Source organism: Eleutherodactylus coqui, chromosome 3 (genome assembly GCF_035609145.1).
Source record: "Eleutherodactylus coqui strain aEleCoq1 chromosome 3, aEleCoq1.hap1, whole genome shotgun sequence".
NCBI classification, from domain to species: Eukaryota; Metazoa; Chordata; class Amphibia; order Anura; family Eleutherodactylidae; genus Eleutherodactylus; species Eleutherodactylus coqui.
In genome coordinates this window covers 256,004,310-256,030,890 of record NC_089839.1, presented here as the reverse complement: position 1 = coordinate 256,030,890, position 26,581 = coordinate 256,004,310, and the positions used below count along the sequence as shown (strand labels likewise).

The 26,581-nt window shown below is 41.4% G+C and overlaps 1 protein-coding gene across 2 annotated transcripts in view; it reads left to right on the top strand.

The window, feature by feature from the left end:
* The window catches only part of LOC136621670 (uncharacterized), a 508,529-nt gene that overhangs the window by 35,584 nt on the left and 446,364 nt on the right, over positions 1–26,581 (top strand). For both annotated transcript variants that reach the window (XR_010791257.1, XM_066597321.1), the window contains exon 2: positions 16,532–16,647. Coding sequence is in view for 1 of the 2 variants with exons in the window: in XM_066597321.1 (XP_066453418.1) it covers positions 16,532–16,647 (116 nt within the window). In the remaining variant the exon portion in view is untranslated. The remainder of the gene's footprint in view (positions 1–16,531; positions 16,648–26,581) is intronic.

The following is a 26,581-nucleotide window of genomic DNA, read 5'->3' as shown; positions in this document are numbered from 1 at the left end:
CAGTTTTCATTGTATTGCTGATTCTTGCTCTTCACTCACGTGTTTCCTCTGTTTTTAATGCTTGGCAAATATGTTAGCACTTCTAAATCAATCGCCGTGCAATATTTCTGTCAAACTCAGACCATTTCTTTTTTGGCAAAAGTTTGTTCTTTAATATAAGCACTTAGAATTTAACACATATTCAAATGCAGCCAACATGTAACAAAAATACTAATGCAAAATCCAATAAAGTAATTTAAGACAAATCTATCTGCAAATGTTCTAATGGGTTATTCGGTTAGTGCTTACAGTAAGTCCTTTCCAGATGTTAAAATTACCTGAATTTGTAAGCAGTGAATTAATTGACATAAATCTTCACTATATAAGAGAGGGTTTTACCGTCTCGTATTCCTTTTATCTCTGCTACCCTTGTTTTAAGCACATCAGATACAGTTCATTTAAAAGCCTTTTTTTTTCATAAATGTAAAAGCTACAAATGCAAAGCCGAGATAGAGGACTCCTCTGACTCCAATATTTGCTTTTAACACTTGTGTAACTTTAGGATTCTGGCAGTGTATGAGTTCTAAAGAGCTTATGCTGGCTTTCTTCCAATGATATTCACTTTATCCAAGAGGAAAGTGGGGACTGAAAACAGTAGATCTTAAGAAAAATGCAGAGTGCCCTTTAGTGCTTCTGCCCATATTCACCAAATAGTGAAAGCAGCTGAACCAGATGCTACGAATCCCTTGCTGATATAGTACAGGCATAACTGTATCACATTTTTTTGACGATTGCGAAGAACTATTTATTTCAAATAATAAATTGTTCTGCTATCTTGGGAGAACATATATGCCGAATATAATATGAACAGAGATTTAAATACAAAGCCTTGAAGTCAATTTTGCCAGTATTGATCTAAACAGATAACTTGAAAATTCTGTGCCGATTTAACATCTTTATATCATTTTAAGGTGGGCAAAAATATGGAAACACAGTATGAAATGTATTGCCTTAAGTTACATGGGACCATAAATCATATTTCAATAAGACACATAGAGACCGATTTTAAGGGGAGGTAATATGATACAGATGCTGCCAGGCAGAAGAGTAACAAGGTTCTATTGGTCAAGGGTCTGAGTCAGTGAGCTGCTGTTACCAGCTGGCTCCCAAAACCATCCAGAGCAGGGCAAGAGGTGAAGTAAATACAAATTTGGTGGAAAAGCTTTAAGCCAAAAGGGCAGCTCAGTGCAAATGATTAAAATCCCATGCATTTCATATGGTGTTTTCATATTTTTGTCCATCCCCTGTACATCGGTCACAATCTCTGATTTTGGCTAATTAGGCACAACAGGAAGAAAAGTAGGTAGCACTTAGGGTAATAGACCAGCCAAAAATAAGCAATGCAGAATCAATATTATCTCCCCAATTCCAGGTTGGCATATAATGTAGCAATTATCAAGTGAGAAATTCCACCAATTCAGAAATCGACTGTCTTCTGCAGCATTTATTGATAACTCCAGCAAGAACAGGCAGTAAGCTCAGCACCAAGAGTCCAGGGCAAAACATTTCAATGCAGGGAGGGCTTGCACCTTCTTCAGGCCGTAATATACGAAGCAATGAGATTAACCAAAAACATCTAACACTATAGGTTAGGGTGATAGTCTAGAACATATAAAAACATTAATGAGAATGAAAAGCCCATAATAAAACGTATAAAAATATGCATAAACTAAAATACTGTACATATCAGTATTAAAAAATGGTATACAGGTAAAAATATATACAAATATCAGCAAATCTAATTCTTGATGTGACTCCCTAAGGCATTTATCTTATTCGCTTGTCTCGCTAGTTCGCGGTAATTTAAAATCTTGTTTAATAAATAAATCTTGGTATTTGTATAGCGCCAACTTATTTCGCAGTGCTTTAATGTAATTTATTACCCCCAGCAAGCTGGGTACTTATTTTACTGACCTTGGAAGGATGGAAGCTGAGTCAACCTTGTGCCGGCTATCTGAACCATGCGGGGATTGAGCTCGTGAGTGAGAGTTTAGGATGCATTTCTGCTGTCGTAACACTGTGCGCCTCACGAGGCTCTACTTTCTTTGTTTTTGCTTGGACTTGTCTGATTGGTTTGGGTTTTTTTTCAGAGGCATTCCAGATCTACCACATATCTAAATTATTCACCATGCTGAATCACAAAGCATCCAATTTTTCAATTAGATTATACAAGTACAATAGGCCTCGTTTATTGAAACTCTGTAAAAAAAAGTTTGTTGCACATAGCAACCAATCATTATTCCTTTGTACATGAAAATGAAAGCTGTGCTGTGATTGGCTCTAGTAAAATGAAAGCTGTTTGGCTGCTATGAGCAACAAACAGTTGAACCTAGCCCACCCCCACAGTATTTTACCAAAAAGGATACCCCAGAACATTTGTGGGATAAGCTTTTAAAAGAACTGAGGAATTGGTACAATCCGAAGCGTCATGCGGGACCTAGGACACCGGATCCACAGCTAAGTATGGGGTCTCTGGGGGCGCCGTAACGGGCTCCGCTGCGGAATTCCACGGCGGAGACCGTCATGGCTGTGTGTAGCCGGCCTAAGGGCTCCTTCCCATGGACGGATTTCCGCACCGTGAAATCACCCGCCCTCATCCGTGGCATGCTCTATTTGCCGCTGGTGTACGCGCGGACGGCTTCCATTGCAGCCAATGGAAGCCATCCGTCATGCTATCTTCCGCTGTAGCACAGCGGAAGATAGTGTGAAACCGCTTCCCCGCCCACCGCCAGCCGTGGCGCGTCATGTGACGCTGCCGGCGCGTCATGTGACGCTGTGGGCGTGTTATATGATGCGGCCGACGCGTCACATGACGCTGCGGCGCATCATGCACTCTATTGCGCATGCGCACCGAAGCGTCACGGCTGTGTGCAGCCGGCCTAACAGGGATCATCACCGATGCAGTTGACTCCAATTGAATAGATTGCTGATGAAAAATTTCCTAAAAAGGAAATGTTTTGTATTTTTAGAATGAACACACTAAGGGCTCCTTCTCACGGACGGATTTCCACCGCGTTGCCCACAGCTATTAATAGCTCAATGCTCACGGTGCGGAGCTCTGCACCGTGAAATCACCTGACCTCACCCGCGGCATGCTCTATTTGCCGCGGGTGTACGCGCGGACGGCTTCCATTGCAGTCAATGGAAACCGTCCATCATGCTATCTTTAGTTGTGGGCGTGTCATGTGACATGGCCAGCGTGTCACATGAGCTGTGGCGCGTCACACCAAAGCGTCATGCGGGACTTAGGACGCCGGATCCGCAGGTAAGTATTGGGGTCTCTGGGGGGCGCTGTGATGGGCTCCGCGGCGGAGCCCATCACGGCCGTGTGCAGCCGGCCTAAAGGTTTAATTTTAAATCTAATTTTAAAAATGAAATCGGAAGGGTGGGGGGGGGTGAAAAAAGAGGAGGAGCGGTGTTGTCACGTACATTTTATTATTGCATATTTGCTTTGTTTTGTTAATTGTACTTCCTCCTTTTAGTGCTCATTTGCTATTGTCTTTGGATAGTGTTTTAATAATTAGAGTATTGTATTCCCTCATGCATTTTATATGATATATTACTTTTCTTTTATGGTTTTATGTTATCTCTAGTTTGCTACCATTTATATGGGAATGATATTTCATTGTATTTTACTAATCTTTTACCCATTGGTTTATAATCCACAAGTTTTGAACAGGTTTTTTTTTCATTATCTATATGCCTTAGAGAATCACGTCAAGAATTAGATTTGCATATATTTTTACCTGAATACTTACATTTTAATGCTCCTGATGGGGAGTGGATTCTGCATTAGTGTATACAGTGCTTTTCTTGGCTCTTAGGTGTACAGGGGTTACTTTCCTTGGGTTCCCCTGTTTTTCCTAGGTGAGTGTTCCATTGGTTTCTTCTGACACTTCCAATTGATTAGAGATGAGCGAACGTACTCGGTAAGGGCGATTTCGCAATCGAGCACCGCGATTTTCGAGTACTTCACTACTCGGGTGAAAAGTACTCGGGTGCGTCGGGGGGGCGGGGAGAGGCGTGGCAGCGTGGGGGGTAGCAGCGGGGAACAGGGGGGAGCCCTCTCTCTCTCCCTCTCCCCCCCACTCCCCGCTGCAACCCCCCGCGCCGCCACGGCGACCCCCGAATTTTTTCGCCCGAGTACGGAAGTACTCGAAAATCGCGGTATTCGGGCGAAAAAGGGGCATGGCCGAGCACGTTCGCTCATCTCTACAATTGATCCTTTGTATTTTTTGGTTTGTTCTTAATAGGCTCCTACATGCCTTGATTGATTTCACAAACACTTCATGATCCAACTTAAAATACTGCTTTGTGATTCAGCATGGGAAATAATTTAGATGTGTAGGAAATCTGGAATGCCTCTGAAAAAACAGAAACCCATCAGACAGATCTAGCCAAAAGCAAAGAAACCAAAATTACTGCGAACGAGTGAGACAAATGAACAATGTGACAAATGACTTAAGAATGAATGCAAAAGAGCCAGGATGTCAAGGATTAGAGACCTCAGAACAACATAAGGCCTAAATTCAAAAAGAAAGGGAAAAGAGCCAGGGCATCAAGAGCTGCAGAGACCTTGGAACAGAGTGAGGCCCAACTTCAAGTATTGTGAGAAAAAACACTACTTCAAGGACTAGAGAGACCTTGAAACAGCATGAAGTACAAATTCATAAAGAGGGAAAGAAACCACAGAATCTGACTTGAAGCATTGCAAATAACATCCAGGACATCAAGGACTGCAAAGACCACGGGACAGCATGAGACCTGACTTCAAGTATTGCCGAAAAGAACCATTACACCAAGGGTTGTAGAGACCTTGGAACAGCATGAAGGCCGAATTCAATAAGAAAAACAGATCCAGTGCATGAAGGGTAGCAAGCCATTCCAATTTATTGCTGGAAGGTCTTCAATATGATCCTCACAGGATTACGATCAACATCCAAATATTAACTAGCTTAAAGGGGTTGTCCCACGAAATCAAGTGGGGTTCAGCACTTCTGTATGGCCATATTAATGCACTTTGTAATGTACATCGTGCATTAATTATGAGCCATACAGAAGTTATTCACTTACCTGTTCCGTTGCTAGCGTCCCCGTCGCCATGGTGCCGTCTAATTTCAGCGTCTAATCGCCCGATTAGACGCGCTTGCGCAGTCCGGTCTTCTCCCTGGTGAATGGGGCCGCTCGTGCCGGAGAGCTGGTCCTCGTAGCTCCGCCCCGTCACGTGTGCCGATCCCAGCCAATCAGGAGGCTGAAATCGGCAATGGACCGCACAGAGCCCACGGTGCACCATGGGAGAAGACCCGCGGTGCATCGTGGGTGAAGAGCCCGGCGGCCATCTTAGTAAGGCAAGGAAGAAGTCGCCGCAGCGCGGGGATTCGGGTAAGTACTAAACGTTTTTTTTTTTAACACATGCATTGGGTTTGTCTCGCGCCGAACGGGGGGCCTATTGAAAAAAAAAAAACGTTTCGGCGCGGGACAACCCCTTTAATGTATATTCAGGACCTCCTGAATCTCCTCCAATGGCATAGGTAGGGTGAGATAAGGATCAAACAATTGGATACTAATTGTCTAATCCTTTTGTGGCATTCTTCCATCTCTACGTTCAGAAAACTCTGCCGAGCCAAACATGTATGTTCACCCTTAAGGTCCCATCCTGATTCCATTTTGCTTTCAGTGCCCATACAGTTTTCTGCAGGGAGAATGAAAAACTGAGGTGGAACTGACGCTGGACAGCCTAATGTAGTCTAAATAGAGTTTGAGAGTTGGGTTCAATGGAATTCATACATTTTTTTCCAAATTTTCATCAAGCTGAATTGTAAACATACTACGTAGTAATATAAAATCTAGCATATATGCGTTTTTAGAAGTGTTATATGCTAATTTAAATCAGACTGTAAGAACAAGCCAAGGCTCCTCTGGCATTGTGTCACGTCCAACCTGGACATATTTGTTATGTACTAAAAGAACAAATATACACACAGAGTATAAATGCAGGTAACACAAATGTATAAGGAAACGAAAAACAGAGAAACTGACCCTAAAGCTTCTACTATGAAGAAAACCCTACCTAGAAGCAGAACACTCGCTCTGATGAGGGCAAACTCACAGCAGGAACCTGGGACAACCTTGACTTTCCCTAGATAGTGACAGGGAATAGTGGCAAAAGTTTGATGTTACACACAAAAAAAAAACATTTGTACAGATAATAAGATGAAACTAAACCCCAGATAATAAGTTAATTACCAGACTGACTTATCTTTACTAACATGCAAGCCTGAAATACAAGTCTGGAGCTTCTGACGTGATATGAAACATCTTCAAACTTGGAGTATAACCAGCACCTTCGCTTCAGAAGAATTGGTTTAAATAACCAAACAATACAGACTAGATGAACAGCCAACTACCTCAGCCACTTAATTAATCGCTTAACAGCAAGGAATAGTTAACTCCCTGCTGAACAGTTTTGACAGAAAATGGACACATACCGACATGGTGCATCATGTGGGCCTACTGACTCAACACTGTCTGCCAGGAACAATGTGACAAATTGCTATATGTTTCCAACAACCTTTTTACTCCTTGAAGAGCAGTATTTCTGTGAAGAATTATAAGTTGTGCCTTTCTAAATGTTATTTATAAACTGTTACATTGCATCAATACTTATTGTATGTGATGAGTTGCCAGCATCATTAAGAACTGATGCCATATGTAAACAGTATAATATACAACAAAACTTCCACTAATTGTTTAGGAACTTTGAAGCAATCACTCTAAGTACAAACTTGTGGTTGGAGGGTTAGTTAACTCCGGCAAGCATGTACTTTCTCATCTGAATTGATAATTATAAAAAGGTCTCGTAGAACTAGTACATTTACCCTCTAAAGTACAGATATTTTCTCTAAGTTTAAGACCAACTTTCACTGTTTTTTGAGTTACAATGATTTAATCTTCTACAACATGTTCTCGTCAGAGGATTCAATTAAATTATGTCCCATTGAGCCACTTTTCACAAAACTGTACCTAGTAGGAAATGCGTCAGAGGGAGTTTGACTTTGTGGGTCAAAAGGCCTTGATCTATCACGTTCATATGTCCAACAGTGTATGTAGTGTGACATGACTCCCCAGTCAACTATAATCATGTAGAGGATTCAAAGCAAAAGTCGTAATGAATATTCATAAGCAGCTATTAATTAATCAGAAACACTGATGAAAATCAAGAGGCTCACAGCAGAAGTTCCATTAATGAAATTATATTTATTATATCATGCTAAAAGGATTGGCGCAAGACCATAGAAAAATAGCATGTGGATGACCAATGCCCTTTATCTTCTTTAGGCAAAAATCACAGGCTAACCAAGCAGCTGTCAGAATGCCATCCGATGCTTAATGGAAGCCAAATTTATAACTTAGGGAAATGATTCCATCTTTAGGCAGGAACACAGTGGTAACGTATAGTAGGGTGAGATGTAGCGACCCTGACCTCCCTACTTTATTCACTGGAGCCTAGCTATCTAGTGTGATACTGGTGACTCGAATGATCAAAAACGATGACTAAATCATTAGCTGCTTAAATGTATTTGTACCTGTTTATTTACTTTAATGAATCTTAGATTAAAGATTGTTTTTAATGGTAATCTTTCTGTGACACGCTTCTTTTAGGCAAGATGAGCATAGCCCACCAGAATATCAGAAGATCCCTCAGTGGGACCAATTTTTGATACAACATATAATCCCATTGTGATATGTGGAACAGGAAGTCCTCCAGAGTCGTAAGAGTTCACTTACACGTTTCAAACCATTGTGGTTTTTAGTTATAGCTATGGCTAAGAACAGCGATGGCTTGAAACATGTAGGTGAACACTTTTATTGAGGATGTTAAACCTATCTTAATACATACATAAAGCTTGGGATTTTAATTTCTGCTGATGCTGGAGGATTTCATGTTTCACATATCTTCCTACGATCTAGCTCTGTGTTTCCTTGCTCTGGTCACTGGCTGGCTGACTGTTTTCTAGAGTTGACCGAACATACGCTACCGAGCTTGATGCCCGTTCGAGCATTAGCGTACTCGATGGTGCTCGTTACTCGAACGAGCATCAAGCCGCATTTGACCCCGCCCCAGTTTTTGGCTCCTCCCCGCTGTGACGTGCCTGTTTTGGCCCCTCCCCGCCGCGACGCATTGGCAAATTTTTTGGCTAGCTGGCGAGAGAGAGAGAGAACGAACTAAGGAAAAAAAAAATAAAAGCTCGGCACCCAGCGTCCCACATACAAAAATGATCGAGTCTCCCATTGTAGTCAATGGGGTTCATTACTCGAGTAGAGCTCTTTACGAAAAGCTCGACTCGAATAACGCGGACTCAAGCATTTGGGTGCTCACTCATCTCTACTGTTTTCCCATGCTTTGTAACTTTTTGGTGGAGAGCTGAAAATTTATTTTTTACATTGTTAGATCTTAACCCCATTTGGAGCTGACCATGGCATTACATGGTACTAGGGCCATTTCTTATAAGTTATTCACATATAACCTACAGTAATGGATTATTACATGTCCTGCATGTGCAATGCAAAAAATGCTTACAATGCAATTGAGAGAATAGTCATCTATTCTGTACAGATGGAAAAGTAAGCTTTCAGAATCCTTTCTTCTGGTAGGCCCAAAGAATCTCAGACCTTGTGCAGTACTATAATTGTTTAGACAACTATGAAACTCTAGGTCAGTATCTTGAATGTGAATACCCTGGATTATAGAACTTCTGGACAGTAGGAAACATACAAGCCTCATCCCAAGTTAGCAACCACTACTAGAGGCTGAGGTTTCTTTCTGTTCGTAGCCACACTGGGTTTCACACATATAGAGTCTGCTTTGGCAGCCTGTTTAAAGAGGAATCCTGCCTAATATCCTTGCCTACGTATTAACATACCATTTATTACTTGTGAATTGAATGGCGTTGACCTTGAACTTAACCCTGCATCTGAATTCTTGTTTTTTTGTCTCTTTTCTTCAGATGAATTGCCTGGTACTTCTAGTTCGATCTCCCCCTGATTTTGATATGCCACCTTTTTTCTGATTGTGTTCATCTCCTCTTCTAGTATATCGCTTCCTGACAGTTCTCCTAGTGCCAGCCCTTAGCTCTGTTCCTGACTTAATCCCTTTTTCGGAATGTCCTAGCAGTGTGCCTGTTGGTAATCGATAACCACTCTGAGGACTGTGACCTAAGAATCTGACAGGGAAAGTCCATACCTCATTGGAAGGTTAAGAGTAAAGAACGGGAAATTCCTTATACTTGGCACCTCAGTTTAGTCAGCACTAAATCGATTGCAGCACAAGGGTCTACTTCTCTGGTGAGAATCGTAACAAGCAGCTTACTTATATTAGAGTCCACGAGCTGGGACCCCCACTGACTGCTTGATGAAAGAAAACTGTAGTGTGCATTTATTACATGTCTGAAACCCAACTGGGTATTAGCAAATGATGGATGGAGTCCAAACTATATAAAATGCTAATGTGTTAGTCTATGGAATCAAAGGCATGCTTTACTAACAGGTTTAGGGTACGGAGTAGAGGTTGGTGTATAAGTAACCTAATAGACCTTTTCTGAAGGATTGGAAGGTTGGTCTCGGTGTATTAGAAGTTGATGCATTAAGGGGCTACATAACGAGCAGTTCACAAAGTTCTCTCAGAACTTCAGACTACTAATTGATGCACAGGGTGTGTAATTGCTTATTCTTTTTTAACTATTTGTTAACATTATATGGTTCTCATCACACAGTGTTTTAGGCATTTCATAGGTGCCATTTTTAAGCAGGCTGTTTTGTCATGTTTTTTTAATGCTTTTTTTTCAAGTCCTGTAAGGATGTCTATAAGAAAACATATGAAAAGATGCCACATCTAAAGCGCACTCTGTTTTAAACTGATAATGACTAAAACTTGCACCACAAACCAAAAAAAGTTACACTATATGTTTTATATTTGGCTGTTGGCTTCCAGCTAACATTTGGCCATAGCTTTTTTGCCAAAAAAACCCTGCAAAAATGAGAAAATGCAACAAAAAATCTAGAGCTTTTCCTAGGGCTTATTCACACATCCATGTTTCTTGTCCATGCACTGTTCACGTTTGCAACAGGCTACATACAGACAGTACATGGACCAATTAAGTTTAACAGGCCTTTTCAGACATACTTATTTTTTCTAGGACTTGTAGTCTGTGCAAAAAAAAAAGCAGTATGTCCAACTTCCGTCGACATCATGGTGAAGTGTAGGAGATGCAATGTCCACTGTCCCCGTTGCAAAGTAGCACAAGGACGTGTATCCATGTGCTGTCCAATTCGAGTTGCGCTCAAGAATCTCGGTGGCTATCGCATACAGAAGTATTTATAAACCCTTACAGACGTTGTGCGTAAAACCACCACATCAGATAAGTGCATTATATTCAAGTGTTAAATTGTAGCTTAAATGGGTTCTGTACTTACCTATTGCATCCCCAGGAAGTCTCCTTACTGCATCTTCACCTCACCAACCTTCTCCCGGCTCCTGTAGTCCCCCGGGTCACCTCACCTCAAGCCGGACAGATCCTTTTCTTCCTGTTATGTAGTGTACATTGCTGGTATTCTCCTTCCTGACTATCAATGTACACTGTGTCACTAGTGATATAGTGTTCACTGCCTAGCAGGGAATACTGATCCTTGGCAGCCTGCTTTAGTGCACAGGTGTGGGGTATCGCCGCTATACATACTACATAAACACTAGCGCAAGACTCGAGAAACTGGGGATCGGCATTCTCTACTAGGCAGTGAACGCTACATCACTAGTGATGTAACATACATTGACCTGCAGGAAGGAGAATGCCAGCAATGTATGCTTCATAACAGGAAGAAGATGATCCGGCCGGCTGGAGGTGAGGTGACCCAGGGACTGAAGGGGCCAGGAGAAGATCCGGCAGAAGAATATCTGCTAAGGAGACTGCCGGGGGAGGAATAGGTAAGTAAATAATTTTTTTTCTTTAATGACAAAACCCCTTTAAAGAATACATGCCACTATGGTATATAGCATATCAGGGGCCATCCTTAGCTGTCAGAAGGAGCCAAAAATGGCAGACGGAGCAGGAGCACTGTGAACTGAAAGTGCAGGTACTCTTTTACTCTTGCCTTAGGTTTGCTCATGCAGACATGTAAGTTTGTTTTTTTTTTTAGTTTTTCTGTTTATAGTAATATGTTTGAGAGTTTGACTTGCAATCATAAGTCATATTAATGAAACATTCTAGCTATAAATTCCTATTTCTGTAAAGTTATGTTGCCGATGTACCGATACAGAAGTTGATGTTTTCACTCATCATGAAGAAAAAAAAATCCTGACCTAAAAATAAAAATGGTGAAAGCTAATGGAAAAGACAATACGTATTAAAAGGAAAAATGTCCAGATTAAATTGTTCTTGACATGTACAACAATGATCCAATTTTGTGACCTTGAGGACAAATTTTGATCTGCATCGAGATTTCAGCATTTGCTGTTGGCTGCATTTACATTATAAAATGTCTTTTTATGCATAAAGAAAGTAAAATGCTCTCTATAATAGCACATAGTCGATTTCCTTACTGACAAGATGAATAAATCAGAAGACGTTTACACTCCGAGTCTGGGTTTTGATACATTTAGATATTTTTACATGTAATGTGCACAATATAAATGAATGACTCTTTATGTTTATGTTTACCCCCAGGAATACAATTTGTGAAGCTGATTTAAGAGCTTACCATTTCGAAATGTGTTTTTGGATTACAACTGAGTGTTTCTGCTATTCCAGCGGTTGCTTGTTTTAGAAATCTCAGTCTCGAATTTGTAGGGTTGATTGTAGAGCTTTATACGGGTGTTTCATTTTGGGTAGTTTCTCACCTTCTCATGACACTGTAACTATTTGGACTTTGTACATTATATTTAATATATCATTGGCGTAAGCTTAACCCCTTAGTGACTAGCCCATTTTATTCCGTATGAACAACTAATTTTTCAGGTTTCTTTTGCTGTCGCATTTCTAGAGCCATAATATTTTTACTTTTCCATCAACAGAGCTCTATGAGGGCTTGTATTTTATGGGATGAGCTCTAGTCTTTGCTTATCCCATTTTTGGGAACATATAGCATTTTGATCACCTTTTATTGTTTTTTTTTCTCCTTAGGAAAGATTAACAAAATTTGCAATTTTGACATGTTTTTTTTTTTTGCTTACCATGTGGTATAAATTATATGTTAAATTTTGTGGGTCCATACAAGTACGCCAATACCAAATTTGATATAGTTTTTTGGATATCTTCCTACCCTTTCACATGGGATCTGTGGATGATTACATGCTCGACCTGTGAGAATGTAACCATCCACAGATCACACATATCAGAGATATGTGAATGCGCCAATGGTGCCTATCCCCCATGCGAATGACTGATCCACCAAACCTGAAGACATGAATACATCAAGATGGCCTGGGTAGAAGTTTCAGCTCAGACAGGAAGGAGAACTGATGTAAAGCAAGAGAGTGTCTAGAAGAGAGTAGTACACTTGATGGGAAACCTTTTTGTTTTTGATGAGATAGTTTTACCATGAATGATCGCCTGCAGTATTCTGGAGTAGTTCCAGATTTCTGTCAAGAAAGTGAAGTTGGCTACTTAGTAGAGTAGAAACAGAAAAGGACAGCAGTGAAATGGTGCAGCAAACTCAAAAGAAAAACTTTGTTGTATGCTGCAACTTTTGTTATTGATAAAAGACTGAGTGTGACAGCGCAAGGGCACTTGGTGTAAGAAGTGACTGATAGCGATACTTCCTGTTAGATAGTCAATCCAGATTTACTAGGGCCTTTACTGTATTCTAACCCAACATCCTGGAATGGTGTAGTTCAGATAATAACAGACCTTTAAGTGAAAGTAAAGTGGGCACCATCTTGTATGAAAATGATTTTTACAGAATCTTCTTCAAGTTGGGGAAACAACCAGTTTTGCAGCAAGTCAAGGTACGACATTTCTTTCACAGTTCACTCTGCGAAAAAAAAATGGCCAATAAACTTTCCTTGTAGAAATGGTGCAAAACACATTCACCTCTGGTGAGTCTCTTTCACGTTCAACCACTACACAAGGATTTCCAGTCCCCCATATTCTAATACTGTAGCGATTAACCTTACCAGAGAGATGAAATCTTGAGTCCTCCAAAAAAAATTAGTAGTGCCAGAAAATTGTCCTCTTTCATATCCTGCCGAAGTGCATAAAAAAATTCAAACCTTGTGTTATGGTTGTCTGTAGTAACTGCAACTTCTAAGGCTTCATGTGCAGACAATCAGAACACCGCATACTGTTGGTTGAGGAATTCCAAGCTCAAAGTTTGCTTTGGTCATGGATTTCCTTGATCTGCAATCAATAGTGCATTCCCCAAAAAGGGCCAAATTGGCTTCTGCCTCATAAGGTTTTTTTTTTGCCTTCCTCTGGATCAACAAGAGGAGGGGGGGGGGAAGGGTGAACTAGATGGACATTGTCTTCTTTCAGGCTAACATACTATGTTACTATGTCTAATACGCTCCATATGTTCATGATGTGTGCGTACGCAACTAGTACTTTTCTTTTTGCATATGTAACCAACTTCAACAAATTTTTTGTGCCACTCGTAAATATGCTTGTGATAAAGCAGCTGTTTTTGGAATCAATGCCGGAACTCACATTGCATTTAAAAAATACATTCACACTTAACAAAGTCAAGCACATAAAATAATTTCTCTGATGATGTCACCATTTTACTATAAACTGTAAATGACAAGAAATAGAACTGCGGTATAGTGGAAAATGAAACTTACTGGCATGTCATGAAAAACTTTGAACCTTCCTCTTTTCAGTGATGTGCAGATTATATACCTGTCTCTTGTACTTTGTAACTAAATCCCCAAATCTTTCTGAATGACCCTGTATCTGATTTTTTTTAAATTATTTTGCCAACAACTTGATAGCATACTAAAAAATATATTATCAAAAACTAAGGCCCAATGCACATGGGTGGATTTTAGTTGCGGAATCTGGAGCAGGCGTCTGCCTCCGGATTCCGCAACAATAACCCTCCATTGCATGCTATGTAAAAAAGAATGATTCTTCATGCACATGAGCGGAAACCAATTGCGGTTTCCGCTCATGGATGAAAAATCGCAGTATGCTCCATCTTCCTACGATTCCTGCATGGACGGCTTCCATTAAAGTCAATGGAAGCTGTACAAGCTGCAGCCCGTCTGCAATTGGCATTGTAAACAGGCGGCTGATTTTGTGGGGAAAACAGGAGTTAAAAAAAAAATCTGTACTGCGCATGTCCGATGACGAGCCATGCGGACCATCCACAGTATAGAAACAGATGACACAGACAGGTACGCAGAGCTGCCGGCCGCAGATTCCCCATGCGAAATTCGGGCATGCCCATGTGCATTCGGCCTAAATCCCACACCCTCAGGTAGAAAAAGGTATAATAAATAATAAAATTAGAATAAAAAACTATTACAATATTAAAGTGATCCTCCAGTCCTGGAGACCAGAGGGGGGAGGGATGTTACTTGTTGAACTCAGTTAGTTCACGTGCCGATTCCAGCCAATCAGGAGGCTGGAACCGGCTCACATCATGGGGCGGAGCTACGTGATGATGCGTACAAGGGGGCGGAGCCAAAATGCCGATGCTGCCGAGCGGAGCCGAAGGGAGAAGAAGGGAGAAGACGGATCTGCGCAAGCGCGTCTAAAAAGGCAAGAAGACACCGAAATTAGACGGAACCATGGCGACGGGGACGCTAGCAACGGAGCAGGTAAGTGAATAACTTCTGTATGGCTCATATTTAATGCACGATGTATATTACAAAGTGCATTAATATGGCCATACAGAAGTGTATAGACCCACTTGATTTCGCGAGACAACCCCTTTAATGCACTACAGCTCACAGGAGCAGAACTGACCAATCCAAAAGCACTACCAATGCATAGTGTTACCGCGTAGTAACAGGAGAGCTTCCAATAAGACCGAATAGAGTCTTGTACCATCTGGATCCATGGTGCAACACTGCAAACAGAGGTGGTCAGGTAATATTGCCTCCCGCCCAGGACAAATTTTGTCATCGGACCAAAATACTGCTGTAGCAATTGTTAAAGTATTCTTGTGGTAAACTCTGAACTACCGTAGAACAAGGGTACATTTTTTGTTTGCATTGTTCAAAGAACTGCTGCCAAACTAACATTGATATCTGACTACTGGCATGGCCAGTATCTCCACATATGCCCTACATGTGGAGACTGTTTATACGAAAAGGCTAGATTATTGATAGAACACGGTTAATGTGGTACACATTTCTTCTGCAAAAAGCACATTAGAAAGCTAAAGTATCTGAAGAGGTGTGCATGGAATATCTGGTATTTTATACTATGTATCTATACATAATGACCAGTGTTAGACTACCGATCATTGAACGGTAACACTGGAATGGAAACACAGGTATACAGCACTTAGATGTACAGATGGATATTCTACATATACACAAGTTGGCTTTAATAAACTTTACTTATCCCTGGCTTCACACATCCTATTTTACACATGGAGAACATATTTTATTAGGTGACTTCAATATAAAGACCTCCTTAACATACCAGAACTAACAATGCTTGAGATTGTATTTGCTGTTATTGGAGTTCAGACATTTGCACTGTAATTTTCCATTTTATGCTCCAAATGGTTTAGTGTTTTATCACTGCAAGCCAGGTATATTATGTAGATACTATAGGAGTCAGAATTTTTCTTCTGTCTGATTCCTGATATACTGGAAGAACATAGCTAAGTTAATACATTTTAAGGGTATGTTCCCTTACTGTATATTTATTCTGGATTTTCCACAGTGGAAAATCGGCAGCAAACCCGCACAAATAATTATTTGTTTAAAATGTAATGATTGTGGAGAAGAAGACAAAAATGTTCCTATACCCATCTGCTTTTGTAGAGTTTAAATTAAGTTTTATTTTATTTTAAACGCATTTGAGCATACAAAATAAAGAAAAGTTGTGTGCAAACTTTTCAATAGTTCAACAATTAAAAAAAACACTAAAATCGAAATTCTTGTAATGAGCACTTTTCTTTCGAGATTTGATTTGCAGCATTTTTGACAATATGTAGAAATTCTTTAAGGCTAGAACAAGTCTGGACTGTTTTGTATTGTGTAGAGAGGCGTTGAGCGAAATTGGATTTAGAAAAAGATTTAAGCCATATTTTTCTAATAGTTGACACATATCCTTTGTAACACACACATTGTGTACACTAGCTTGCTCAGCTGTGCCTATTTAATGCAAGAGATCAGGAACTTGACTCTGTATGTTTTTCATTCCAGGTTGCGGCATTTCTCAATTTGAGAAGATAACTTTTTAATTACTTTAATAAGAACCAAATGGTTAATCTTTAATAAGAAGCAGATGACCCTGACCTCTCTCACTCCATTTTTTAACAGAAAAAGAATGTTTTATATGTCGAGAAAGTGAGAAGGACCAAGAGCGGCTGCAAAACTTTTGTGACTGCACAGATTTAACTGTACACCACCAGTGTTTGCTGACATGGATACAGAAGGTGAGCAACTGACTCTTGCAATGGGCATACAAATGATAAAGGTTCCGAAAGACCTACGTAGTTTATCTATCTTAATGGTGTCTGAAAGGTCACATTTTCCGAATATCACTAAAACCCTCACAAAGCATCACAATGGTTAAACTATAAACACCATGCAAGAGTTAATTGATCTCAAGATCATAAAGGGGTTTTGTCATAAAGGTGTTTTATTATAGGCCATAAAACACTGAGTTGTCCTGCTGGGCGCCACTATTTTCCTGGAATAGGCCATGTGCAATCTGCTGACTGCTGGGACTTTAGATTACTAAAAACCACAGAATGTCCAAATAAAACACCCATAAAGTATTCAAATAACAGGGGCATTATTTTTGCAAACATGACCAACCTCTGTCCCCCAAACCTCTCTTAATAATCTTAAATTGATAGCCATTTGATTTATATGGAAAAGCCATCGCCCCAGAATCAACTATAATACTCTGGTGTAACACAAGTCCTCTGGAGGGGTAGGTATCCCTTACTTTTATATGTATCATAAAGTGGTTGCTGGCACATGTATTCTTGATCTTTTTTTATAGTCTTTAAATAAAACAATGACCCATGAAAACATTTTCTTTCCTGTTCACCCAACTGCCTTATTATGGATTACCCTTTCTCATTGGTCAATACTTGCCACAGTCCCCTTTTGGTTTAGGATATAGACATAATTATGAGATCCATCAATAGCTGCCTTCCTACAGACCAGGAACCCCCCAGGTGGACAATCTGCAATTCAATATCAGTTTAGGGGGCTTCTACTATTTGGATTAACCCCACCATCCTCATGGCCTAGAGTATGAGATGTTAGGTTACTTTTACACTTGCCATAATTTCTGAAAATAGCAATTATGGGTTTGCCTGGGTATGATGTTCTCCAGCCAGCCAATCCCCACTGGTCTGCTGCACATACACTACCGTTCAAAAGTTTGGGGTCACATTGAAATGTCCTTATTTTTGAAGGAAAAGCACTGTACTTTTCAATGAAGATAACTTTAAACTAGTCCTAGCTTTAAACAAATGCACTCTATACATTGCTAATGTGGTAAATGACTATTCTAGCTGCAAATGCCTGTTTTTTTGTGCAAAATCTACAAAGGTGAATAGAGGCCCATTTCCAGCAACTATCACTCCAGTGTTCTAATGGTACAATGTGTTTGCTCATTGGCTCAGAAGGCTAATTTATGATTAGAAAACCCTTGTGCAATCATGTTCACACATCTGAAAACAGTCTAGCTCGTTACAGAAGCTACAAAGCTGACCTTCCTGTGAGCAGATTGAGTTTCTGGAGCATCACATTTGTGGGGTCAATTAAACGCTCAAAATGGCCAGAAAAAGAGAACTTTCATCTGAAACTCGACAGTCTATTCTTGTTCTTAGAAATGAAGGCTATTCCATGCGAGAAATTGCTAAGAAATTGAAGATTTCCTACAACGGTGTGTACTACTCCCTTCAGAGGACAGCACAAACAGGCTCTAACCAGAGTAGAAAAAGAAGTGGGAGGCCGCGTTGCACAACTAAGCAAGAAGATAAGCACATTAGAGTCTCTAGTTTGAGAAACAGACGCCTCACAGGTACCCAAGTGGCATCTTCATTAAATAGTACCCGCAAAACACCAGTGTCAACATCTACAGTGAAGAGGCGGCTGCGGGATTTTGGGCTTCAGGGCAGAGTGGCAAAGAAAAAGCCATATCTGAGACTGGCCAATAAAAGAAAAAGATTAAGATGGGCAAAAGAACACAGACATTGGGCAGAGGAAGACTGGAAAAAAGTGTTGTGGACGGATGAATCCAAGTTTGAGGTGTTTGGATCACAAAGAAGAACGTTTGTGAGACGCAGAACAAATGAAAAGATGCTGGAAGAATGCCTGACACCATCTGTTAAGCATGGTGGAGGTAATGTGATGGTCTGGGGTGGCTTTGGTGCTGGTAAGGTGGGAGATTTGTACAGGGTAAAAGGGATTCTGAATAAGGAAGGCTATCACTCCATTTTGCAACGCCATGCCATACCCAGTGGACAGCGCTTGATTGGAACCAATTTCATCCTACAACAGGACAATGACCCTAAACACACCTCCAAATTGTGCAAGAACTATTTACAGCAGAAGCAGGCAGCTGGTATTCTATCGGTAATGGAGTGGCCAGCGCAGTCACCAGATCTGAACCCCATTGAGCTGTTGTGGGAGCAGCTTGACCGTATGGTACGCCAGAAGTGCCCATCCAACCAATCCAACTTGTGGGAGATGCTTCTAGAAGCGTGGGGTGCAATTTCACAAGCTTACCTCAACAGATTAACAGCTAGAATGTCAAAGGTGTGCAATGCTGTAATTGCTGCAAAAGGAGGATTCTTTGACGAAAGCAAAGTTTGATGTAAAAACAATGTTATTTCAAATACAAATCATTATTTCTAACCTTGTCAATGTCTTGACTCTATTTTCTATTTATTTCACAACGCATGGTGGTGAATAAGTGTGACTTTTCATGGAAAACACAAAATTGTTTGGGTGACCCCAAACTTTTGAACGGTAGTGTATATATCAGCCTCTCTGGCTAGAGGATTCTGGTTTCTCAATACCCTAGTGTTTGCAGTATGGATGTTGTTGTGTAGGTATGAACAGTGTTGAATTCTGTGTGTCTATGCAGGTGGCTGAACATGGCATGAACAGGCATGGTTGTGAACTGTGTCCTTTTCTGCTTGGATCATTGACATCTTGGGTGTGGCAGGTCCTAGGTTCCAGTAGGGGATGACTGCCACATGTGCAAGCAAGATTCATGGGTAAGTTGTCTTGTAGAGTAAGGGCGCACGAGACAACGAGGACCCTTTTTGTGGGCTTGTGGGCTTAAGTGTCTTGGCCAAGACATGCATCTATCTATGCATGAGGGGATATTTTGTGAGTGTTTTTGGGTGGTTTTGAGTCTTTGTTTATGCCTGTCAGTGGTTCAGTTTGCAGCTTTTGTTTCGGTTCAGTTGGAGGTGTAGTTGGAGCAGGTCTGAACCTTTCTCCTGGGTGAAAACTTTCCACATTCAGTTAAGTGCTTTTTTTTCTTTACTTTTGCTTTTGTTAGACTTTATGGTGTTTAGTGCATCTCTCCAGGTGCCTTACCAGGGATAGTCAGGTCCTAGGTAAAGACTTACCAGGACGCCTACCCTGCTTTTAGGTAGGGGTTCCCCTGATTCGTAAGGGACAGGTTTCTCTAACTAATTTTTGCCTTGAGTGGTGTATTCTGTTTCAGCATAGTATTGTGTGTGCTTTTTGCGGTTACGTTACAGTACTCTTATAGAATAGTCTAAGCTATGCCCTTTGTTTGCTCTTTTACTGGCCAATGGTGGGGACTGACTCCAACTTAATATTTTATTTTTAGCTATTCCACTCCATTACTCAATTTGAACTGACTTGTCTCCAAAAATTCTCATTTTTCTATTAGGTTTCTTGGTCTATGCTCTGCTAAGAGATGGAGGGGATGACACTGTCTCAGTACTTGATTTTCTCTTTTTCTACTAACGGGAATCTGAGCACAACAGAACGTTTTCTCCTGATGAAATTTAAATAAATCCACTATATAAGAACTCACTCAGACAAGCGTATTTTGCTTGTGTATCATGTCAAAAGCTCATTAATTTACATTGGGCAATTTAGATCTGTGTTTTTCACGCATACCAAAAAAAACACAGCATGTCCTATTTTGGTGAGAATTAAGTACCATTTTCATAGTCTGGTGCATAAAATGTGCAGTAAATACACATGTTACATGCATATTTGCTGCCTAATATGCAGGATGAATAAGCTAGTCTGAGCGAGCCCTAAAGGAGATGCCAGGAGAAAAACTATAAACTTTTGTCCCACTAGTTTAGGTGATCTATTACCCCAGATTCTTGTTGGTGTTGCCTCATTGATATAGGTACTCATAGGAACATCTGATCGGATTGTCTACTTCTATAATTCTTCTGGAAGGTAATACTCCCTATATTAGGTTTGTGGAGGATTACACACACCTACACCTGAAATTTCTCTGCTCTTTTTATACACTAATTGTCAAAAAACACCACCTAACAGTCTGGTCAGAAAGACCCAGATGGTGGGCAATTCGTTGATTTGACCATCTAGCTTTTCGCATTCCAATAATGTGCTCCCCTCAAACTCTGTTAACATGGCGAAACATCTTTGATTGATTCAAAAAGGTATGTCTAGTGGTGAGCAAGCTCTATGCAAGTGGAAAAATAGGTCCACTCCTCACAAGTAGCCTCTGGGAGCCTTTTTAGAGGCCAAGGGTGGAACCACTTTTAGGGCCTCAGGTGGCAGGACCATTCATCTAATCACGCCAGAACTCTAATCATTGGTATACCTACCTGTGTTGTAACAGCATGCCGAGTTTTGCAGCAAAACGACAACTCCTTCTAGGTGCTTGATTGTTTTGTTGACAATGAGTGTAGTTTGTAGCATGTCTTAACTGTATGATGCTGATGAAAGAATTGATGCTAACAGACAAAAAGTCTCATGGTTTCTTTATAAAACATGGTATTACTGGGTTTCATTCCATTCTTCACAAGCCATGCAATCTTTGGATGGCCTCTAATGTTATTGATCATATTTCCTTATATCTCCCCTCTTTTTTCCCATCTTTTCTTTTCCGTTGTTACTTCCACCTCCTAGTTCCTATATGAATGTGATATTCTATCTATATCTCCATAGAATAATTCCATCATTTTGTTTGAAATTTTGTAACTCTATAATGTGAATAATGTGTTTTTCATATGCCCCAGTATTACTCACAGATACTTTGCTTTCAGCTCTCCATTGAGCCTGACCAGTCCTTATGTCGCAACCACTGAAAAACACCTGCATAGCATAATGCTCCCACCACCATGCTTTACTTTGGGTATTATGGTGGGCAGGTAATGAGCAGTTTAGTATGGATTGGAGAGGAGTGAGTCTGATGCGAGAAAGGCCAATAAATAGTGAGTTGCAGTAGTCGAGTCTGGAGTGGATGAGGTCGACAACGAGTGTCTATAGCATGTCGGTGATGAGGAACGGCTAGATTTTAGCAATATTTCTGAGGTGTATGTAGCATGTTTGGGCCACAGATTAGATGTGGAGGGTAAAGAAGAGGTCAGAGACCAGTGTGACCCCAAGGCAGTGGGCGTGCTGTCTGGCAGTTATGATGGTGCCAGACACTGGAATGGAGATGTTGAGGGGAGGTCAGTTGGAAGGCAGAAAGGCGAGGTCACTTTTAGAGAGGTTAAGTTTGAGAAAAAGGGAGAACATAGTATTAGAGACAGTGGACAGACAGCCGGTGATATTTTGGAGCAATGGTTCAGAGATCTCACGGGAAGAGGTGTATAGTTGGGTGTCGTCAGCGTAGAGATGGTATTGGAGGCCAAATTTGAGGATGGTTTGTCCAATTGGGGCTGTGTAGATAGAGAAGAGAAGTGGACCAAGGACCGAGCCCTGGGGTACCCCGACAGCGAGAGGAACATAGTAACATAGTATGTTAGGCCAAATGGAGACAATGTCCATCTAGTTCAGCCTGTTTCAACCTCCTTGTTGATCCAGAGGAAGGCAAAAAAAAAAAACAAGAGGCAGAAGCCAATTAGCCCTTTTGGGGAGAAAATTCCTTCCCGACTCCCTAATGGCAGTCAGACTAATCGCTGGATCAACCTCTAATAGTTGCTACCTGTCTGTAAGACCCGGATCAACAACCCGCTGGTCACCTAAAATTTATATCCTGTAATATCCTTCCACTGTAGAAAGACATCTAGTCCCCTCTTAAACTCCTCTAGGAATTTTGCCATCACCACGTCCTCAGGCAGAGAGTTCCACAGTCTCATTGCTCTTACAGTAAAAAACCCTTTTCTGTGTTGGTGATGAAACTTGCTTTCTTCTAGACTTAGAAGATGTCCTCTTGTTACTGTGCAGTCCTGGGTATAAACAGATCATAGGAGAGATCCTTGTATTGTCCCCTAATGTATGTATACATAGTTATTTGATCACCCCTTAACCATATTTTTTCAGGGGAAAATAATCCCTCTCTTCATAGTCCCTTCATTCCATGTATTAATTTAGTTGCCCTTCTTTGACCCCCCCCCCCCAAGTGCTGCAACATCTTTCCTGAGCACCGGTGACCAGAACTGTGTGCAGTATTCCATGTGGGGCCTAACAAGTGCCTTATATAATGGAAGAATTATGTTCTCATCCTTCACCCCTATACCTCTTTTAATGCACCCCAAGACTTTATTAGCTTTTGCAGCAGCTGACTGGAATTGGTTACTCCAGTTAAATCTATAATCCACTAGTACCCCCAGGTCTTTTTCCATCTCACTTTTCCCTAGCAGTACCCCATTTAGTGTATATTGGTGACATCCGTTTCTCCTGCCCATGTGCATAACCTTACTTTTATCAACATTGAACTTTATTTGCCATTTTTTTTGGCCAAGCCCCCAGCTTATCTAGGTCCATTTGTAGCCGTATATTATCCTCCGTTTTATTAATTATCTTGTATAATTTTGTGTCATCTGCAAATATTGATATTTTACTGTGCAGCCCCTCAATCAGGTCGTTGATGAATATATTGAACAGAATGGGGCCTAATACTAAGCCCTGTGGCACCCCGCTAGCGACGGTGGCCCAATCAGAGTATGAACCGTTTATTACCACCCTCTGCTTTCTATCTCTGAGCCAATTCTTTACCCAGATACACACGTTTTCAGCCAATCCAAGCTGTCTCATTTTGTATATCAACCATATTATGCGGTACTGTCTCAAATGCTTTAGAGAAGTCCAGATATACGAGATCAATAGACTCTGCCAGGTCCAGCCTAGAGCTTACTTCATCGTAAAAGCTGCTCAGATTGGCCTGACATGATTGGCCTCATGAACCCATGCTGCTGAGAAGTTATTTTGTTGTTCTCCTTGAGATATTCTACGATGGCGTCTCTCAGAAACCCCTCGAATATTTTTCCAGTTACTGAAGTGAGACTTAACCGCCTGTAGTTTCCAGGCACTCTTTTGGACCCCTTTTTGTATATTGGAACTATATTGGCAATGCGCCAATCCAGCGGTACAACCCCGGCCTTGATAGTATCCATAAATATTAGAAATAGCAGCCTAGCTATCACATCACTTAGTTCACTTAGTTCCCTTAGAACCCTTGGGTGTATTCGATCTGGGCTTGGCGATTTATCGATTTTAATCCTCTTTAACCGGTTCCACACTTCTTCCTGTGTTAGGTATGTAATATATTTTGCGTGGGGCTCATTTTATTCCCCTGCATCTCATGTGGCATTTTCTTTTCATTCCTGAATAACTTTAAAAGAAACTATTTAATAGGTTTGCCTTCCCTCCATCATCTTCAATGATTTTTCCTGCATTATTTGTTAAAGGGCCAGTGCTCTCAGTGCAAATCATTTTACTGTTAATATAATTGAAGAATAGTTTAGGGTTGTTTTTGCTCTCTTTGGCTATCAGTCTCTTTGCCTCCTCCTTAGCAATTTTGATCTTTTCTTTGCATATTTAGTTTTTTTCCCTGTAGGATTTTAGCGCTTCTTTGCTGCCTTCTTGTTTTAGTAGTTTAAATGCTTCCTTTTTTTCGCTTATTGCCCCCCTTACAGTCTTGTCGAGCCACAATGGTTTCCTTTTACTTGCAGTTCTTTTATTTTTAAAGGATGTGGACTGCTCACATGAGGTGATTGGGATCTTTTTAAACTTATCCTATTTTCGTCTGTACTGTTATTTTTGAGGATGTTGTCCCAATTAATGTTACCGATAGTAGTTCTGAGCTGATCAAACTTTGCTTTGCTGAAGTTTAGTTTATTTGTTGCTCCCTGATAAGGCTTCTTATTGAATGACAGCTGGAAGTTAATTAGATTGTGGTCACTAGTCCCCAAGTGCCCCTCAACCTGCACCCCCATTACTCGGTCCAGTTTGTTAGTTAGTACTAAGTCCATAGTGGCCCTCCCTCTAGTTGACTCCTGCACTAGTTGGGTAAGGTAGTTATCTTTAATTGTTCTCAAGAACTTATCACCCTTGTGAGATTTCCAGGTTTTATTATCCCATATTATATCCTGATAATTAAAGTCCCCGTGATAATTACTTTGTTGTAGTTTGATACCACTTCTATCTGCCTTAATAGTAAGGTTTCAGTTTCTTCTATTGCTTTTGGTGGAAATAAATAGGAGATGCTGAAAGAGCGGTCAGAGAGGTAGGAGGAGAACCAGGAGAAAGCAGTGTCCTTTAGGCCAATAGAGCGGAGTATAGTGAGAAGGAGGTCATGGTCAACTATGTCAAATGCAGCAGAGAGGTCAAGGAGGAATAGTAGGGAGTAGTCACCTCTAGACTTTGCCGTCATCAGGTCATTTGATACTTTTGTGAGGGCGGTTTCGGTCAAGCGTAGAGAGCAGAAACCAGACTGGAGGAGGTCGAGGACAGAGTTGTTAGACAGAAAGCATGTGAGGCGCAAGTAGACCAGGTGCTCTAGTAATTTTCAGATGAAGGGGAGGTTTCTCATGGATCGGTAGTTGGCGGCATCGATCGGGTCAAGGGTTGGTTTTTTAAGCAGAGGGGATATTATGGAGTGTTTGAATGAGGAGAGGAAGGTACGAGAGGTTAGGGAGAGATTGCAGATGGTGGTGAGGTGAGTAAAGACAGCTGGGGAAAGGGACTGGAGGAGGGGAGAGAGTCGCTAGCGCAGGTAGTGGGGCAAGCGGCAGAAAGCAGCCTGGAGAATTCTTTCTCTGTCATTGGTTCTAACATAGAAAGTGAGTGGGTGCTGGATGCAGTGCTGAGGAGACTGGGATTGGGGATAGCCATGCAGTTTTTGGAGATTTCTTTTCGGATGTTGTCGATTTTTTCTTTGAAATAGATGGCTTGTTCTCCAGCACTGAGATCTGTAACGGAGCCTGAGGAAGGAGTGGACGGTGTCGAAGAGTTGTTTGGGGTTGTGGGATAGTAAGGAGACAAGGGAGGTGAAATAAATTTGTTTGGCATGGGGAAGGGCTCAGTTATAAGTTTTAAGCAGGAATTTGAAGTGGAGGAAGTCTGTAAGCAGCTTTGATTTTCTCCATAGCCACTTGGCGCACCTAAAGCACTACCGGATGAAGCGCGTTTGAGACGTGAGCCAAGGTTGCTGTGGTCTGTTGTTGACCGCTCGGGTCACAGGTGGTGGTGCTTCATCCAGGGCACATCTGAGGGTAGTGTTCGGCTGCCAGGTTAGGGCAGGGGAGGAGAGAGATAGGGTATGGGGATGAATGGATAGTCTCGGTGAACTGTTGGCTGCGGATGAACTGGAGGTTCCTAGAGGTGCGATAGATAGGAGGATCACGGGAGATGCTAGCGTGCCTGATGGAGAAAGAGAGGAGGTTGGGATCTGAGAGTGGAATGAGGGAGTTAGTAAAGTGAGAGGCAGAGCAGAGATGGAAGAAGATTAAATCAAGAGTGTTGTCATCTCTGTAAGTGGGGGAGTCTGAGATTTGTGATAGGCCAAAGGAGGAGGTAAGCATTAAAAGCTGGGAGGCAGATGAGGAGCTGGGGTCATTAGTAAGGATATTGAAATCACCAAGGATGAGGGTTAGGATTTCACAGGATAGGAAGTGGGGGAGCCAGGTGGCAAAGTGGTCTAGGAACAGGTGGGTGGGACCTGGGGGCCAGAAGATAACTGTGACAGGCAGGGACAGTGAGCACAAGAGTCATAGGGTGTAGACTTCGAATGACTCAAATGTGAGCAAGGGAGCAAAGGGAATGACCTGGAAGGTACAGTTCACCAAGAGGAGGATGCCTACTCCTCCGCTGCGCCTGTTGTCCGATCTGGGGGTGTGGGAGAACTGCAGGCTATCATAGGACAATGCAGCGGGGGGGGGGTGAATCGGACTGCTGTATCCAGTTTTTGGTGGGAGCGAGCATCTAAGAATG